The 19,491-nt window shown below is 34.9% G+C and overlaps 1 protein-coding gene across 8 annotated transcripts in view; it reads right to left on the bottom strand.

Annotated features, from left to right (window-relative positions):
* The window catches only part of DMD (dystrophin), a 1,148,563-nt gene that overhangs the window by 833,283 nt on the left and 295,789 nt on the right, over positions 1–19,491 (bottom strand). For 7 of the 8 annotated variants that reach the window (XM_074814589.1, XM_074814586.1, XM_074814591.1 and 4 more), the window contains exons 8-9: positions 15,152–15,333; positions 14,064–14,186 (exon numbers count right to left, since the gene is read on the bottom strand). In XM_074814589.1, coding sequence (XP_074670690.1) covers positions 14,064–14,186; positions 15,152–15,333 — 305 coding nt within the window. The remainder of the gene's footprint in view (positions 1–14,063; positions 14,187–15,151; positions 15,334–19,491) is intronic. The other variant, XM_074814592.1, reaches the window with a different exon arrangement.

Genomic DNA, 19,491 nt, shown 5'->3' with positions numbered 1-19,491 from the left:
AATGGATTATCCAAAAAAGTACTGAATCAATGTCTTTAGCATGTCAAAACACAGACTTTATTCCTTTTCTCTCTGGCAACAGAGAGAAACAGATATCAAAAGCTATTTTACCAAAACACAATTGGAGACTTCAAGATCAAGACTACAGAAATACAGGCCAAGAGTAAAAAGTTCAAAAAAAAAAATCAAGCTTTTTTTCATTTTCATATGCACTTCATTATCAATTCTGCAGCCTTATAGTTCAGAAAATTATGAAAACGTATATTTATGACTCCATCATTCTGGAATTAACAGTAGCCTCTTTTTAGCATCCTGTTTAATTGTTGCTATGTCTTCCCTTCTTTTGTTTTATATTCTCTCTTCTGATATTGCTGTCAGAAAAATCACTGTTATCCCACAACATCTTTTACTTTGATTGTCATTCATCTGACCTATCATTCTCCTCACTATGAGAAACTGTTTCTCCTACTTGCACTTAACAGAACAGTAACTTTGATAGTTCCTATCAGTTGTACATGCATATACTTGTTCCCTTACCCTCACTAAGTTTCAAATTTTCTTCAGTATTTCACGTATTCAGATCTTTTATTCACTCCATAAGACTTTTATTACTCACGCTCCCAAGATAGTGCTCTTTTTCCCACTGTCACTTTACCTGAGGGCTAATCTCTGCCAGAGCGACACACCTTTTTTTCTTCTTTTCTAAGGAGAAATGTGCTTTTCTTGTATGTCTGAAAATTCTTAGGCCTGTTCCCATATTGTTTCAATGTCTTCTTTAAAGTTATTCGCAATGACTGCTTTAAGAATCTTTAACCTCTCACCCCAATTAATGCTCAAAGCAGTTTAATAGCTATCACACTCATCTCTACACTCCACAGTATAAATGAAAAGATTTTGCAAGCTCCCTGCACGCTACTCCCTGCAACTCCTACTTGTAGGGAAGAATGTCTTGCTACACAAAGAATTAAGAGTGCACCTGTACAGTCAGGACTAGGCAGCTACAGGTTTACTCTGCTCACATAGGAGCTGCACACCAACATTGGTCTGACCATATGTGACCCACATTACCTGCACACTTACTTTTTTTGACATTGCATTATGAAGACTGGCTGGGCTATGTGAAATGCCTTTGGATGAAGGGACATTACTTCTGCCTGATGAGCCACTCAGCCTGTGTGCCAGCAGAAAGCTCTCTAGACAGCTCAGTGTGGCATGTGCTAGAGTAACAGCAAAGACATTGGAACCAGATGAGACAAGTCTCAGAGCTAAGCAAAAGAGAAACTGCCCAGGAACAAGAGAACACTTCATTCCACTTGCTGAAACACAGAAAGCTGGAGAACTGACTGAAATATAGGGCAGAAGAACCAGCCTGCACAGACACAGTGTAAGGTTTTTTTATTTCTATTTCATCTCATACAATCACTTTTTTTCTATTTAGTAAGGGAAGTATTATTGTGATTTATTAAGAACACAGGTATGTGTGTTGAGCCTCCCCTTACACATGTCCCTCTGGTTGGAATTAGACATTGTCAGCCTTAGGAACCTGGGCATACTTTGTAACTATTCCAACCTTTCATCTCAGCCAATACACTAGGAAAAACAAAACCAAACAGAGTGATGTAAAGAAACCACAATATATTTTTCCAGTTGTCTGAAGTAGTCGAGCATAAAACAAGGAATGTTTCATAAGGGGCTTTGTTCTCTTTCCCTGCAGTAATTTGTTAAAAACTTTGTTGTAATTCCAAGTTATAATTCCATTATATAATAATGTTACACATCCATTATGTGTTTTATACATAAAGGAAAAAAAGCAGACTAACATCTATTCTACCAGCTTTGGCTAGAAAGAATAACCATCTATTGCAGAGTAGAGCACCACAAACAGCAATCAACCAGCTGCAGTAATGTTGACTAACTCTTGCTAGTGGAAACTCTGAAAATAATTCCTTATTTTTTAGAATTTCTACATGTAAAGCAGTTTTATACTATTGTCCTTGACAGCTGATAAAGCTGTCTTTATTACAAAATACACAAATGTGACAGAACAACATCCTCTTTTTGCCCGTAGTTCAGTTGATAGCTACTGCCTGAACTTCTCCAAGTCCTGTCTTGGCTAGGGGAATTATAGCTTTATTAACAAAAAAAAGTCACACACTGCAGCCTCCCAGCAGTCTCTGTAAGAGGTTTTACCATAATTGCCATTGCAAACACATCAGCAACTTAACACATCAGCAAATCAATGCAGAGTTTTTATTAATTAGGGGAGAAATATGGTCCATCGCACGATACTCACTAGAGCTACCACTACTGTTCTTGGTTACCAAGTTCCCCACATAAACGGAATTCAGCAGTATCAACATTAACCTGTTCAGGTAGATAATTGAAGGTTCATGAAATGATAATGCTGAGGACAGCAGCCATTCACATCTGCATATGCAGAATCTGAATGCAGAAAAAAGAAATCATGATTTGAAAGAAAAAGTATTGCCACTGCTCTGAAATAGTGGAGTTTTTTCACACCATGTGTCCTTGGAGAGAAGTATTCACTAAAGCTCAGTGATGAACTTCTGTAAAAAAATCAGCAGAAATCAAAAGAGGACCACTCAAATAAATTTGGTCTTAACTAAATGTTGCAATGACCTACAGAAATAATATTCTCTGCTGGTAGAAAATTGCCTTGAGCATTTAGCTCAATGTCTCAGAAGGGACTGTGAGGAAAAAGTAACATAAAAGACTATGAAGGCACACAAATACAACAATATCAATGGCCAAAAAAGTACTAAAATTGACTTAATCTCATTCAGTGCACAGAATGGGCAGCGTTCAACAAGGGTCTATTTAATACTGCATTTTACTGTTATTGTTCAGCGTGCAAACCTAAATACTTGCCTCATTGAGCTCTAGGTCTTATTTTTATACAGATTTTTTTTTTTTTTTTTCAATACTCAGTAGGGGGTTTCAGTGATTTCTCCTTCCTTCAATAGTCCCAAAACTTCAGCACTATCCACATATTCCTTCTATTATACATGTGTTGGAATGAAAGACAAAATATACAATAGTTCAAGGTGACTGATTCATGGTGTATAAGGCCTGATTTCTCAGGGTCCTATATAATAATTTAGTTCAATTTAGTTTATTTCCCCAGGAAGCTAGTCATATCCAAGTGCTCAATGCTTCATTGGTTTAGACCACAGCATTTCACATAACACACCCAGACCTCAGGAACATCTCTGAAAGATTACTTTGCTCAGAGAGAAACTCTATAACAGAGATAAAGAATATTCCTGAGCAGTGCACAACTGTTTCAGTCATGGAACTCTTTCTGCAATCCCCTGCTCCGTTACTTAACACCTTTCAGAAAAGTGTTCAGCTGCAGTGCTGACCTATGGAAGAGATATATGGAATAGGTTAATAAAGCTATGCAACAGGCAGGTAAAAAAGAAAGGAAAAAATGCGTAGCAGTAGTTGAATTGCAACTCTCTCCTTGCCCATACAGTCATGGGCAATTCAGGAAGACCTTGAGATACCCACTCTGTGTCTACCTTCTGCAGTAAACAAATGTTCACGAAAGCAACAGTCTCCTTTATCTCACAGTCCAGACTTCTTTTCACAACAGGCTCATCCAGCTCACTGAAGGATATAAGGATACCAATTCTATAATTAAAAGCTCTGTCATAATATATCTATGTAAGACGCTGAATATAAAATATTTAATGCAACCTGAATTCTACTGTTTCTCTACTTCTAAGCAGTTAACCTTACTAAAATTCCTTTAACAGAAGGCAAACCTGTTCTGTGTGTGTGATTTCCATGGATTTTATTATTTATTTTTATTTTTTAAAGTCAATTTTCATAACAGGAGTTCCATCCCTTGGCAATGCTACATAAAATGTGCAATTTCGTTTGGGAGATAGTTACTGTCAGCCCAAACCCAAAATGTACGAATTCTGAATTCCATCACTGCCTCTGAAGTGACACCCTACTTCAAACCACCCTTGTTCCAGATTTATCTATTCGCCATCACTAATGCTTGAGGTTAGATCCATATTTCCTGGCAGCTTGTTCTAGCTTCTGCTTCTTAGGTCTCATATGTCTTCTTTTCTATAGTGTTAGCTGTTAAAATTTAAGTATACCCTGAAAGCGGGGAAATTTATGATTCTGCAGAGATTTATAACTTGGTTAATTTTGAACCCTTTCCTGAAACAACAATTATTCCCATGCTAATTTACAATCTCCTGAAGAACACAGAGATGTGAGAGCTTTTCAAGAAATGGACAGTTATTTTATAATACAGACAAAACAGTTCATTGCTTCCTAATCCAGTCTGCAGAAACAGATTAACTGCTTTGTCAGAAGTTTTTAATTCACCATGCAAACACACCTAATCTACAATGATTTCTCAAAAGTGTTACCTTTTGGTGAAGATATGGAAAGTTCTATCATTATAAATACTGTATGAACTTGAAGCAGAAGAGTTACAGAGTCTCATGAACTGACAGTACTGCAAGGCTGTGTGCAGTAGAGAGCTTTCCCCAGGGAAAGGTCAGAGCACACGCTTTTCTAATTCACCTTGTTATATGGCTACATGCTTGTTTTAAGCATTTGCTTAATAAAAAAAAAAGTATTTAAAAAGATGTAGGATATAAGTAAAATCAACTGTAACTAACAATAAAAAACAAAAAGATAATTACAGGCTACACAGGTAAAGAACAAATGAGAACCAGAAATTGGTAAGGTATATAAAATCCCCAGTGACGGAGTGAAAAGTATAAACTTTATAACTGCTACAAACATTTTGTGCTCACTTTATGCTAGGTTAATCTATGTGCAAAACAGTGATAGTTTTGAAGAAGTGGATGTAAGAGGTAGAAATGTATAGATAAAGGTTGATTTTTATTTATTTATTTTTTTTTAAATTTGAATTCATCACTGTGAGAGACTGTCTACTTCAAAAGAACTTCAAGATGAGAAGGAGCAAACATTCTGGGTACCCCAGAGGCTCTACCAGTGGGTACTGTACTGATTTTAACTAAACCTGTCAGGGAAATGTAATATAAATTATGGGAACACATTCTCATAGTATATATCAGATCATTGCACGTTTTGTTTATTTTACAGTTACAGAACCAACAATATTTATAAATGAAAATGGAAACTGCATCCAACTGCTTGAGCTTAAAAACTGAAGTAAAAATATGAAATTAAATATACAAAGAGCATTTAAATAGCATTAAACTTACCAGGTTGCAAATTCTTTCAATCCTTCATTTATAAGCACACTAATACATTTCCAGTTGGGTTTACTTAGAAGAGTAGTCTGCAACCTGTGAGTCATGTACACAATGGATCCAGGCATTGCTGATTATGGGCCATCAAAATCAGTTATGGAAGTAAGCCTGCTCTGCCTTAGAGTTTGTTTTTCAAGTTACCATGAAATTCTACGAAATCTGTAGGTGGGGATAATTTATAAATCATGCAATTAGTTCTTAATAAGGTAAGGACACTTTGGGCGATTTTAATTAACAAATTTGATCAACTGGACTTCTCTTGTTCACAGAATAAATCATCTCTTAGCATATCTCACAAAAGATACCTGTGATGTAAGAGAGCTGCTGGTTAAAAAAGAAAATATCCCCGATGAATGTCTAGAAAAACAGCTAGAAGTCAAATCTAATTATTTATATTCATTAATACAGCTCACAATCCAAAACTAAAATTCATTACATTCACCAAAAAGTGACAGAACTCTTTTCCATCCTCAGAAGATGAATGAAATGAAAGTTATCGCCGAATTTTATCACAGAAGTCACATTAAAATAAATTGGTTTAGGACACATGTATGCAATGACCCTACAGACCTTTGAAAATGCTTAGATTTTCATGTCAGAGTACTACTTTCCATTGAAGTCAGCCCCCTCATTGTAGATTGGGTGTGTTTGCCTCATGGTGAATTAAAATATTCCAACAAATCCAAATTACCACACTGTCACAGAGGTACATGGGAAGCGAAAAGTTCTACAGTATAAAGACCAAAAGATAAAATAGTCTGCAACCACAAAATCTTAACATGCTTTCTTTGCAGAATTGCAACCATATAAATCTTAACTTATTTGACCTGTATTGTGCACTGCATTTAGCTTTATTTTCTGTGAGTTTTAACCAGTAAAGGCAACTAATTAAGAAGCATATGTTGTAAAATTTAATCTAAGCCATAACCTCAAATATATCATACCCACAAGAACTGTTTTCTAAAGTAAGAAAAAGAAGATAATTTTCCAGCTTATTTTAATCACTATAGCCAGCTACCAATCCTGCTATTATTTTGAACTACTAAGCCCTGATAGTTCTCTTCAGGATCTTTATTAAAGACCAACTAGTCTTCACAATAAGAATATTTAACTCCAAAACTCTTTTTACATATTCACACAGTATAATATCAAAATGTCTTCAAAAGCAATAGCAAGAGCAATTAACTATAAAGAGATACATCCATAATATGACTCTTTCTTTTGAGAAATAAAGACTCTGGGACAAGAGCCAATTATTGGACATACTAATTAGTTTCTGTGAAGTTGAGGTTGAGGTCCTGGAGATTTCAGAGTATTCAACATTATATGCTATTATAGTTGGAAGGCATTATTAAAAAAGGTGGTTTTGCAAAGTCATCTAAAAACTTAAATAGTCAAATTTGCTTGAATAGGCTGAATACCCTGTTCACGGCTCTTAATGTGGTTTATCCTTGTTACATGTAAGCTTTTCCTAAATATATTTTTAAGAGTCTCTCCTTCAAAACAGAAGGCACTTCAAAGAATATATTTTCAATTTCAAATTAAAAGCTAACAAAAAAAGCTGTTGGATAAGAGGTTCATATGATTTTTTTTTTTTTTTTTTTTCCAAATTTTGTAGTGTGACTACCTTGCTTGTAGTTACATGTTCTGAATAATAAATCAAAAGCTGGAAATGAGACAAAATTATAACCAGACATCTCACAATATGTTTTTTTTCCTCTTCTGAACACAGAGCCCCAGGTTTATAAATTGGGTAGTAATACAGAAAATATTACAAATATTTTCAATAGATAATAAGAACAAGAACTACCAAGAAGTATTTCTGGACATACTGAAAACTATATAGAAAACTTCGCTAAATGTTTACAAACTAGGTTTTAAAATAATGCTATCTGAAATTATGAACCAAAATTTTATCATACTACTGAGAAGTTCACCTGATATAGAGACTTATCTCTGGGCAAATACTTTAAATTGCTTTTGTGTGGTAAACCCTCCTGTTGAGAGGTTTTCCAAGAGATATGAGTTCTGTCTTAATTTTTTGGCATTTAAAAGGTTTAACTAGGTGTTATGAAAGAGTGCAAAGTGTGAATCCATCTTAAATCAGATGAAATAACAAAGGTGAATACTCAAGTAAAGGCAGTAGTTTTATATATTTAGTTGAAATCCATTCTCAGTACATCTTTCGGAAACACTGAATGCATAAGCTAAGTGTTAAAATGGTTGACAGTGTCCCTGTTATTTGACTATTTGTATTTAAATAGAACCCAGCATTCCCACAAAACATTGATACAGTATTAATCTGCAAGGAAATGGTAGTCTCATCTTTGACAAAATTATATTTAGAAAAGGCAGAGAAAGTAAGAAAGGAAGAACTATTGCTACTTTTTTTTTTTCTTAAAATTTTGAAATTCCAATGCCCAGGAGGCAAAGTGAGAAAATGAGCAGGCATTCTTGCATCTCAGTCCACTGAAGAGCTCCTGTGACTGTGTATAATGAAGGAACAAGCAAATCACAATGATTAAGGATCATGTGCAGATGCAGATAGCCTTGATTTAGACACTACCATGAGTTTCCTACATCAGAAGAGTTAGACAATAGCACACCATCAATTTATTGCATGAATACCTAAGATAGTAGATAAGCAGTCAATTGCTTTCTTTCTCAGCCTCAAACTAACGGGAATGAAATGGGAATGCATAATGACTTGTGGAGTTGTACGAATCCTCAAGTTCCTTGAATTTCAGTCCCCAGATTAGGAAAAAATGAACACCAATCTAACATTAATGTTTTTCATTAATATTGTCTCCTACATTTCATCTAGCCTTTCCTTTGCATCAAATCCGCTGCTGATATAAGCAATTCTGCATTATTGCCTAAACTCTAGAGGCCAGGTGGGGGATTCAAATCTATTAGTTAACATATTACGGGTACAAGAAACAATCAAATGTTTACAGTAAATTAGTATGTGTCCTTATTTGCTATAGCTACATCCATTTTTGCACCCTACATTCAAGAGACTCAGTGGCACAAAATAGTTTAAATGAACATTTTTAAGTGGTATGTATCCTCTTTATCTTATTGTATACCTTGAAATTGAGCTATTTAAAAACCATAGAAAATGGGTTTCCTTTCAAAACAAGAGGCAAAAATTGCAAAATTTCAGTGAAAGTTTTTATTTTTAGAAGTGAATGCTTTCACTCACATTCATGAGGTTTCTAATTTTGCAATAGCAAATTAGTGCAATTAACACTCACCAGTAGTTCAATCTAGAAAATGCAATCCTTTATGTTTTCATCATATTCATATACATTTATCCAACACTGAAAGCTATTATATGTTAAAATAAATGCCTCCTCTGTCACTGCAGAAAATCAGACAGAGAAAGCTGAGATGAAGCTAGCAGGGTCAAGGAAGCTTCTCTCAGTGATGAGGGCCAGCAAAGCTGCTGAGAAAGAGGAAGCTCTGGCAATAGCAGGTTTTCACTACAGATTAAAACTTGTGTAAGAGACTTTTTATTTTAAAAAAAGCAAGCAGTTGTATCACAGTTCAACTTCAAAAATAGGAATCTCTTGGTATGTTTGCTTCTCAGGAAAAATGCAGATGAAACTTAACACTGAAACTAGTTAAAAGCATCTAAAAAATAACCTGTAAGAAAAAAATAATCAAAGTGTGTTATTGAAAGTACATACTGTTCAGAAATACATACACTAATAATCTAATCAGGTAATGACCTGTATAACTTTTCCATGTTTCTAACAGTTAAAAAAACCCTTTAAAAGTAATTCCAATCAAGTTCACTTAATAGATTTTTTTTCTTTGATATTGCCAACCGCTTATAGGTAAACTCATGATTAAATATGAATATACAGCAGGCAAAAATATTTTTTATCTAGGATTTTTTTATTCCTGAATAACATATCACCCTTTTTTATTAGTTAGAACAGTCTAATAATTCACATTGCATTTCTAGTGTTCCTATTTTTAAACAAGCTTTATAGCTATTTTAAGTAAGAAATCAGTTGAAAAAGTCTTACATAAAAAGTAAAAGATACTCTCACATGATTTTTAAGGTCAACTGAAAGGGAAAGTTAAGAAGAGATGGAAAAGTAAGTAATTGCTTTTTATGTCAAACTCTAAAGAAGTGTTCATTACTGAATGTGAACAGGCACACGTAGAGACAGCATATAACTGTTCATGGGTGTGTGGAGCAGAGGCAGCTGAATGTCTGAAATTGAACTTCTGAGCTGTGAGGCAGATTCCTGCTACTCGTTAGCTGCAACCAGTAGGGACTGGTTGTAAATTTTGATAACAAATGGTCTAGACAAAAGCAGCATGTTCTGAATCCTCCCATTAATCAAGAGGCATAAGCTAGAAGCATCAATTAGGAAGCTAATCATGAGTTGTGCTTCTGGACGTGGACTGTTTAGACTGGAAAAAACGGGGTCTTAGGGTTATGGAAAGAAGAGCTGCTGATGAAAAGAAGCATCCTGAAAAGAATAACTCCTGTCAGGAAAGAGAATGGGGTTTAGAATTAAGGTGGAGAGATGCTGACTAGAAGACAGATCCTGGAAGTGGAAGAAGATCCTGTGGATCAGAGAATCATAGAACATCTCAAGTTGGAAGGGACCCATAAGGATCATAGAGTCCAACTCCCTGCTCCTTCCAGGACTACCTAAATCATACAACTAAGAGCATCATCCAGATGCTCCTTGAATTCTGACAGGATTGGTGCTGTGATCACTTCCCTGGCAGACTGTTGCAGTGACCAATCACTCTTTCATGAAGAACCTTTCCCTAATATTCAACCTGAACTTCCCCTGACACAGGTTCATAACATTTCTTCATGACTATCGCTGGTCACCAGAGAGGTATGTGGAGACAAGTAGCAGGGGATGCTGGGGGATCTTGGCCCGTGATGCCTAACATCTGTAAAATGATACCTTAAAGGAGGCTGTAGTGAGGCGGGTGTTGGTCTCTTTTTCCATGTAACAAGCAATAGGACAAGAAGAAATGACCTCAAGTTGTGCCAACAGAGGTTTGGATTGGATATTAGGAAAAATGTCTTCACTGAAAGGGCTACCAAGCATTAGAACAGTCTGCCCAGGAAAGTGGTTGAACCACCATCCCTGGAGGTATTTAAAAGACATGTAGCTGAGGCACTTAGGGACATGGTTTAGTGGTACACTTGGCAGTGTTAGGGTTATGGTTGGATTTGATGATCTTAAAGGTCTTTTCCAACCTAAATGATTCTATGATTCTTTATTATGAAACGTTTCTTTTCTAGATACTCCAGTGTTTTACAAAACTTTTTTTTTTTTTTTTTTCCTTCCTTGAATCCATTTAAGACAGTATATTTTATGTCCCGTGGAGTTCAGGTAGTAACAAGTAAAAATGAAGGCAGTGAGATAGGAGTTTTGCCTGGGATCAATATTTGAAACTGCGCTGATAAAACACTTTTGGAAAAAAATACAAAGTAAACCTAGCATTCTTCTTGGTTAGTATAGAATCAGTATAACAGAAACCAATGTTTTCATAAATATAAAACACAAGCAAAGGGTAATTTTAAATTGGGATTTTGAGATGTCTCAAAATTAACTTGAGGATCCCTTTTTTCTAAGTGAAGCTAGACAGACTGTCTCATTATAGAGACTGCATACAAGGCAAAACCCAAAGCCGCAGTCAGGCAAGCCTTCTGTAATTGTTGAGCAGTAACTGCCAGCTGAAACCTGTCAGCATAAATATTTTTTCTTGAGCCTTTCTTAGTATTAACACGGGGGATTCAAGGATTCAGGTTTGAGAAATGGATTCCTGTCCTAAGATCTGCTTGAGTTTACGAACATTTTCTAAATAAACAAGGTAAAAGAGGAAAACTTTTCCTGAGCGTTAGCAGAAGAACTGCTATACATGTTAGTAACAGCATTTAAAAAGGCTTAACTACTTCAACCAGAAGTGGTCAAGCACAGACCAAACATCAAGAAGGCACCAAGTGAACAGGTTGGCAGAACAATGATTTTCTTTGAATCTGAGATGTGTCACAGTTAAGCAAAGCAAAACTTGTCTGGCCAAAATTTGTGCAACTAAAATACTAGGTCTTGCAAGTATACTTGAGCAACAAACAAAATAATAATTCAGAAAGGAAGGGTGAATTTAAAGACACACATGTTGTGAAGGTATTAGGAAGTATGAAGATGGGGAAAATGAAGTGAAATGTGACATAGAAGAGTAAACAAAGGTAGAAGATAAAGGAAAGGCCTTTGTCAGATGATGATGTAAGAGCAAATGTTATTCCTTCTTGCCAATACAGAGCTCAGAGAATCACAGCTTATTTCATTTTCACAATTTCCTACAACTGACATATGCATTAAACATATATATAGCATATATGGTCAAAAATCACAGGATAACATTCAAAATCCTTGGAAAGAAATCTTATTTAATTTATTTTTCTTCCCAGTTCCAGCTGGCTCATGTTTGGACTACAAAATCTACTGGACCTTTCATCCAAATGCAGAACTTCAAAAATATCACCCAATTAAACACTATGATAGTTAAGATGAATCTTAGCAGCTAGAAACTCTAGTGAAAGACTTTTTGTTGATAGTTGCTATGTATCATCTTTGATTATCTTGGGGAAATTATAATCTTCAAGTCATGTAAAATGAAGCTTTGCAGAGACCTGAAATGAAAAAATGACTCATACATTTCAACAGAAGACCAACATTCTTAGTGAAAATTTTGCTTCTCAGTGACAGCACCTAAGATACCGTTGAAACTGGCAGATCACAATAAACTAAGTCTACTGAAATTTTTCTTTAATAACTAGATGGAAAGGAGAGACAGTTTCCTAAACTTCACAAAATCCAAGAAAAAAAAAAGTTGACTTCATCTTGATTTGTTTAATGCAGTCCCCTAGAGAAGCAGATTTTACCGAAAATCCTACAGGCAGTTACAATACAAATAATGGTATCCAAATATCATAATATAGCTGACAGAAGACTGGCAGGCTACTAGGAATTGAAAAGGAAATAATATATTTGTTTGATTTAGTTAAAATAGATGGGATTATTAAGGTATATCAGCTTCAGATATCTAGCGAAAAATTATCTACCACTATTTTACCAGGATTATAAATCTGTTTTAATAGTTAGATGATAGCTCTTCTTCAAGAAATACATGGTTAGACATAAAAAAATCATTACTACTGATTAAGAATTTTATATATTGAATTGGCATATTAATTAGTACTATGCAATTCATTTTTTTTATTATAATGAGACTGTGTCTGGTGGTTTTCATTTAGGATTTTTAACCGAATGCTTTTCATTTGTTAATATTTGTTGTGCCTCTAGCACAATAGGGCCCAAATCCAATTAGGTCTTCAGATTCTGCCAAATCAGTAGAATTATAATACTATAGTATAGTTACTGCATAAGTGTAATAGACAAAGATTCCAAATTCAGGAAGATGAGATCTGAAAACTGGAATGCAAGATGAGGATTGAATAATAGAATGATATTTTCTTAGTACATTTTAATAACACTTGTGGAAATGACTTAAATTATATCAGCTTGTACATTATACTCGATGGTGGAGGTGTTGACAAAACCTACAATCGATCACAATAAAAGTAGCTCAAGAAAAAACAGCTATATCATGACTCTTCATTCTTCTCAGTTATCAGTATAGTATCTAAGGAGAACAAATCAATTTTACCAGTTCTAAACACCTTTTTAAAATGCTGTATTAATCATCACTGCAACACATTTGATGTTAGTATAATGCAGCAGGACTCATGCTTATGTGGACAGGATTTCTTTTCTGGAGTATTTAAAGGAAGTCATTATTCAGTAGAACACCTGTCACTTGACAAGTAGATTCGGAAACACAGTGTATGTGTGTGTACTGCATGTATGCATGTATGCACAGTACACGCAAGTGTAACTTTGCAATAAATTTTTAGAGGTTAGACAGAATTAAGTCTCCACAAGTGAACTCATACTGTAGTGTCAAATACATGCATATGTCTTTTCCACAGTGTAACAAAAGGAAAACATGTTGCATTATACAATATGACCTTTGGCTCTCACACTTGTCAGAAGTTATAAAAATCTAACTACTGAAGTGCTCATTATAAGAATTGTTTGAAAGAAGTGTTATTAAACTACCCCAGATATTTAAAAGCCAAAAAAACCCCAAACACAAAACCCTAGTCTGAATGTTGGCATGGTGCAGTTTATGATAAAATAACCAGCTGTTATAATCTAATAATCCAGGTCATATAAAGAATATTAAATTTAATGTCTCCTTTCTCTTGTTTCCATCTACAGTAACCTTCTGGGAAATGTCATCACTTACTATTTTCTTTAATAGATATAAGGGTTAGGACAAGCAAGAGAAAACCAATGGTTCTTGTTTTTCTATAATCAGACCTGAGACAGAAATTAGATGCCAAATACAGCTTTTATTTGGTTTCCTCTTCTAATACTCTTTTGGCAATATATGTATTATTTTCGAAAATAACTTAATGAAGGACACAGTTTATAATTCTAAAAAAAGCAGTGCTTGAATGCTGTACACCCCTAACAATCAGCATAACACCTATTGCCAGCCATGCAGAAATACACAGTAAAAAGTAACCACTCAACAGATGCTAAAAAAACCCTGGAAAAAGTAGGTCATAAAGATCAGGTATAAGCAAAAGGTACAAACTCTTTCACTCCAAGCACAAGATTAATAAAACAGTTTTTAAAACAAATGACAATATTGACAGACCTGTGGAGGAACCTGCCTCCTTTTTTGGTCAGGGGGTGTGACATACACAGCTTGGGTATATGCATAACTTTTGAACCGTGGTTTAGGAGAAGGTGAAGGTCCCTGGGGTACACTGACTGTGATCTACAAAGAAGAAATTAGAGATGGAAAGAAGAGACATACAGATAGGAGCATGGATTATAGAAGTAAAGTAATGATTTAAAGAGTAAGTGAAGAAAAATAAATAGGAAGGTCATCACCAGTTATATTTTTCCAGGATGGTGTTGGTATTCAGGAGTCAAAATTGGGATGGTATTAAGGAAAGCTTTCATTTCATCTGACATCCTTTCCAAAAGCAACAAACTGTCAGGACTTAATACCAGCAGAATACCAATGTAAATTGAAGGTTTTTTATAATTTACAAGCAAAGGCTGAAAAAACAAGTGATCTTGTAGTACATCCTGAATAAGCAGAGCCAATACTCATCTGCTTAGTACTCCAAAAGAGACTGAGCAACCCAAAAGCAAGATACAAATTAAATTCAGACAAGAACACTAGGCCTAAAATCCAGTAAACATTTCAGCAGACTGATGATTTCAGACAAAAACATAACTGACATAGCAAACAAATTAATTCCAAGTCTCACATGAGCTTTTTGAGAGGCCGTGAACTGAGAACAGATGATCTTAAAATACAAGTCAGTGTAAATAAAATTTAAAAAAAAAAGTGTTTCATGAATATGGAGAAGTGTAAACTGCTATTCTCTGAAAAAGTTAAAAAAGTTTCTACATGTCTGTGTTTATATGTAAACAGTTTCTGTGTTCTTCTCTGTGGTGCTCTTCCACAATCAAAACACCCACTGCTGAAAAGAGAAGTGCAAAGCATTTCTTTGCTGAATGGTTACTTTTAAAAGAGCCTGGTGCAAGGTGAAAAGCAGTATGAAAGTACAGTTCGTCCAGACAAATACATGCCTGCAATGAAAAGACTGTCCATGATGCCTGTGGGTTTTTTGCCTTCCATCAGCCATCTAACATCAAACTTAAGGGGTAGGTAAGGGAAACAGCCACTTCAGAGCAGCAAGATGAAAGTAGAAAAGTGAAACAACTCACTTCTTGAGAAAAACGCTGTTGATGATGTACTTGTATGTGCCCTTCTCTAGTGACCCTTGAATGTCGTGGCAACATCTCTACCTCCCTGATGGCTTCCATGGTGACTTGCTGGGGCAGAACTTGGAAGAGAGAGGTCACGTACATTAAGATGGACTTCTTATCTGGACAGGCAGTTGCGACGTCTAGAAGGAAAATTAACATGCATCATATCAGTTTCCACATTAGACATGAGAAATAGCCAACAAACTTTATGGAAGGTTGATAGACTAATGAGCAATGGATCTGTTGTCCACACGAGTTCTCTAGAGACTAATTAGAACTTTACAATCAGTTCCAAAATTACAGATTAAACTTGCATGCCAATGAGAAGCCAAAGATTTTACAAAGTTAACTTATCTCATTCAACATGAAATTTCCGTCTATATTTCTTTAGTCAAAATGCACATAGTATACAATCTGACACTGTGATCTTCATAAGGATAGAGATATAATTTCCTAGACATAGGAAGATGTGTATTTTCTTGTGCCATATAAATACTGCAGTTAAAAAAAAATAAGGACAAACTCATTTTCAAAGTTGTGTCTTGTATGTTCTCTTCACATCATTTAACCATTGGAAGAAACATTGAAATAGGGGCGGGGGGGGGGGAAGATTTACAGTTATTTCTACCTAATGGGTTCATACAAAACAACTACTGAAGCCAAGCTCTAATATAGCTATAGAGCTTTTATATTCTGCTTAGTCTTATATTCTTCATGAAGTCTGTGGAACCTCTCGGGAACATGGTATTCACAGACATTAAAATACACATAATAGAACAACTCTAAAAAATAGAGGCCTGTAAAATCTCTGCGGACTTTAGCAGTAAGTACAAGAAACTTTGTGTAAACACAAAGACAATTTCAGGTTTTGCGCTTAGTCATGATATATATCAGCAGCAAAAGTGTTTTTTCTGACTCAATATTTCAAGTCAATAACAATTTGTAAAAATGTAAGGCGTGCAGCAGCTATTTGAAGCAGTTACTTTGTTATTTGCAAATGACATTTACCTCCTACACTCAGTCTAGTGAATCAAAATGTAAGAAGTGTTGTACAAGAAATTCAGCATTAATTCCGTAAGTGTTTCAACATGAGCACTGGCAGAAAGCCAAGAGCTATGAATTTTTACTGTCCTAGATCAATCCTGCCTTAGATAAGATTTCAGTTCAGGGTTAAAAAAAAAAAAAAATCAGTTAATATGTTCTGTCACACTCAATAATGCTACAGGGTGGCATTGCACTCTGTCTTCCTAGAATGCAGAATACATGACAGAAGACATCTGAAGCTAAAAGTTTCACATATATTTGGAAATCAAGAAAAGATATCCTGTCAATATTTTTGGTTTGGCTTTCTAACCCATCTCCATACCTTTGCTTGATAGATTATAAAAGAGAGTTGAAGGTTTTATTCTACTTAGAACTGGCTCAAAAAATAGCACATTCCCTCTAACATCCCTACCCCCAGAAGATTTACTGCCTTGGTGGCCACAGTATACAGAATAGGCTCATTTAAAACAAACAAACTAACATGACTTTTCCAAATCAAGCCAAACTGTAGCCCTTGGTCTCTACAGGCTTCAGTTCTGTGATAGAATTCAGATCAGGAAGTATTTTGCTAACACCATCTTTTTATCTTCTGATTAATATTTTAACACCATTCTGTTATACTCAGTGTCCACTACTAACTGATGTTTACAAGACTATCCATGCCTTTATGCAGGCAAGAGTACACACTGAAAGAACAGACATTAGTGTCAGCTGTGATTTTCCCATTTGTTGTTCATTATTTTCCTTTTCAAAATATTCTGGTAATCAAATAGACAAATACCTTATCATTTATCTACACAACTATCTTGCACAATAAATAAAACACATACCTTGCAAACAATATACATGCCAAAAATTGTTTACCCATTCTATCTGACAAATAAAAAGTATGTATGCAGCTGTCAGAATCCACTGGCAAATAGGAAAAGATTTAATTATTTAATCACAACAAATAGATAAACAACCAACTGGGATATCAGTCTGTCTCAAAATTCTTTTTTGTGGGCTCTTGAATTATCAGAGCAGGAATGACTTCTGCTATCTTGTCCTATGCCTTTGCCTTTGTATTTTTTTCTTTTTGAATCCTAGTCTAATATATCGTCTTTACCAATTGTTGGATATTTGAAGTCCTAGTAGTTAGGCAGTGAATAAATTTAGAGTTAAGCACTTACTTGCAAGGAAGTTTACTAATTCCTTGGAAATGTGTCTGCTTTCATTTCTGGGGGCAAAATATCTGTCAAAGCAACCTATACCTTCTAAAAGCTCATCTCCAACTCTTGGAAAATATGGAAAATATTTATGAAAATTAAGTCAATGTGTGTAGACTATGCCATTATTCAGATACTGATTTTGAGAGAAAAAGTGAAAACAAACAAAGGAATTATCCAGGAAATTTTTTTCAAATACAAGATATCTTCTCCAAATTCAGCTCAGAAGCAATACTTTCTGAATACTTTCATCCATTTTCTTGACAATGACCATTCAGGATAGGATTGAAAAGAACAAATAAGAATAAAACCAAATTAGTTTACAAGCCGAAAGAGAGTTTAAAACTGGAAGAATTATAACTTTAGCACAAGTTATATTATCATCATGTTCATCAGTCAAGAATCTGAACAACTTCAGAGAGTTCTGAAAACTATTCCAGCTCTGTAACAAGATACAGTTATACAAAAGTATTGGAAAAGTTTCCAGCATGAATTTTCCAGCTATTGAGAGGAATCTTCCACTGTAGCAAACTTTATGACAGATTAATATTTTTCAAAAGAAAACAGTGACTTTCTGGTACTCAGACTGAAATATGCCACATGAAGCATACTGTTCACCGAACTAGTTTTTGGTGCATCTTGTGATCCATGGGCTTACTTATTAAGATGTGGTTTCTTTAAGCATCTTCTATAGTGAAAGAAACCAAACTCCTTTGGAGGATACAGAACAAGGCCCTGACATTACATGCACCCTCTGAAAAAATATTCACACACTCTGACCATTTAGAGAGATTAATCTCTCAAGAGGAGGTCTCCAGTCAAATTGAGAAAGAAAAGAGAAATAAACCAAAACACTACTTCTAATAAACAGGCTGAAAAACACATCTGATTCTAAGGAGACACCATAAGACCTAGAATTTGACCATGCATTTTAATGTATGATAACATCCTGTACATCTAGAGACCAAAAAGAGCAGGAAGAATCTGGTCTCACCACAGAACTTCAAAACCATGAAATAAACACCAAGCCACACCTGTATAAGTTCTGCTGCCTTTAAAGGGTTATTACAGGTTTAATTTGGGAAGCAATTTGCCCAATAAAAGTTCACTCAGCTTGATTTTTTATCAGCAAATAGTCTTCATTTTCTGATGAACATAATTACAAGTTTGATTGTTTGTTGAGGATGACTACAATAAACCTGAAATGTTCCAAAGCCAATTTTTCCGTAGGATGCAGTGCCAAAAGAGTACATCAATTAAAAAAAGAAGAAAAAAAAAAATGGTCAAACTCTTCAAAAAATTATCCAACAGCCAATTTTTATAAGCTTTGCAGTTCACAAGTGGTTTGTTCTTTAATCTGTATGTTCTGTCAATGAGCAATTCCCTGCCAGCATGCCTAGTTCTGGGCGAAAGAAGCATTTTTAAGAGATAGATGAAAGTAAGGATGATATAAAACACCTAAATAAGCCCCATATTAAAAAGTACTGTACGGGTCTACCAGCAAGAACAAAATCCAGCATTTTATTACAGAGTGTTAAATTAGGTATATACAGCAACATAGAGAGTGCAAATTTCAAGCATTCATGCAAATGTTGCTTCCAATTTCAAACATGTCTACTTATATATAGCCATTCCTATTTATTAAGATTTTGTTTTCTCAAAGCTTTGACCAAATAACAGTTCTGACACTATTTGTGCTGATTCCACTCACTTTGTATCAAACTAGTAGCAAAGTAACTTTGAAATAAGCTTAAAGGTCTGCTGCATTGCCATAATACTGTACATAAATTGCTGATGTGGTTTCTTTACATTGAGACACAAATTCTGAAACATACTTTACCTTATACAGCGCAGAGATGCAAGATCAGACTTGAGCCCTAAAAATACAGCAAATTCCTTGTCCTCAATTGAAGTAGATAGGATTTTCAGATAATCACAAAGTGATTAGAAAAGTTGTAGTGATTAGTTAGAAAACTAACTTCTAAATACTATACATGATCTAATACTGTTGGCTTCCATGATAACAGTAATAATAAAAAATCCCAA

This window comes from Strix aluco, chromosome 2 (assembly GCF_031877795.1).
Source record: "Strix aluco isolate bStrAlu1 chromosome 2, bStrAlu1.hap1, whole genome shotgun sequence".
NCBI lineage: Eukaryota > Metazoa > Chordata > Aves > Strigiformes > Strigidae > Strix > Strix aluco.
The sequence above is the reverse complement of the archived record's forward strand: the minus strand, read 5'-3'. Positions and strand labels throughout refer to the sequence as shown.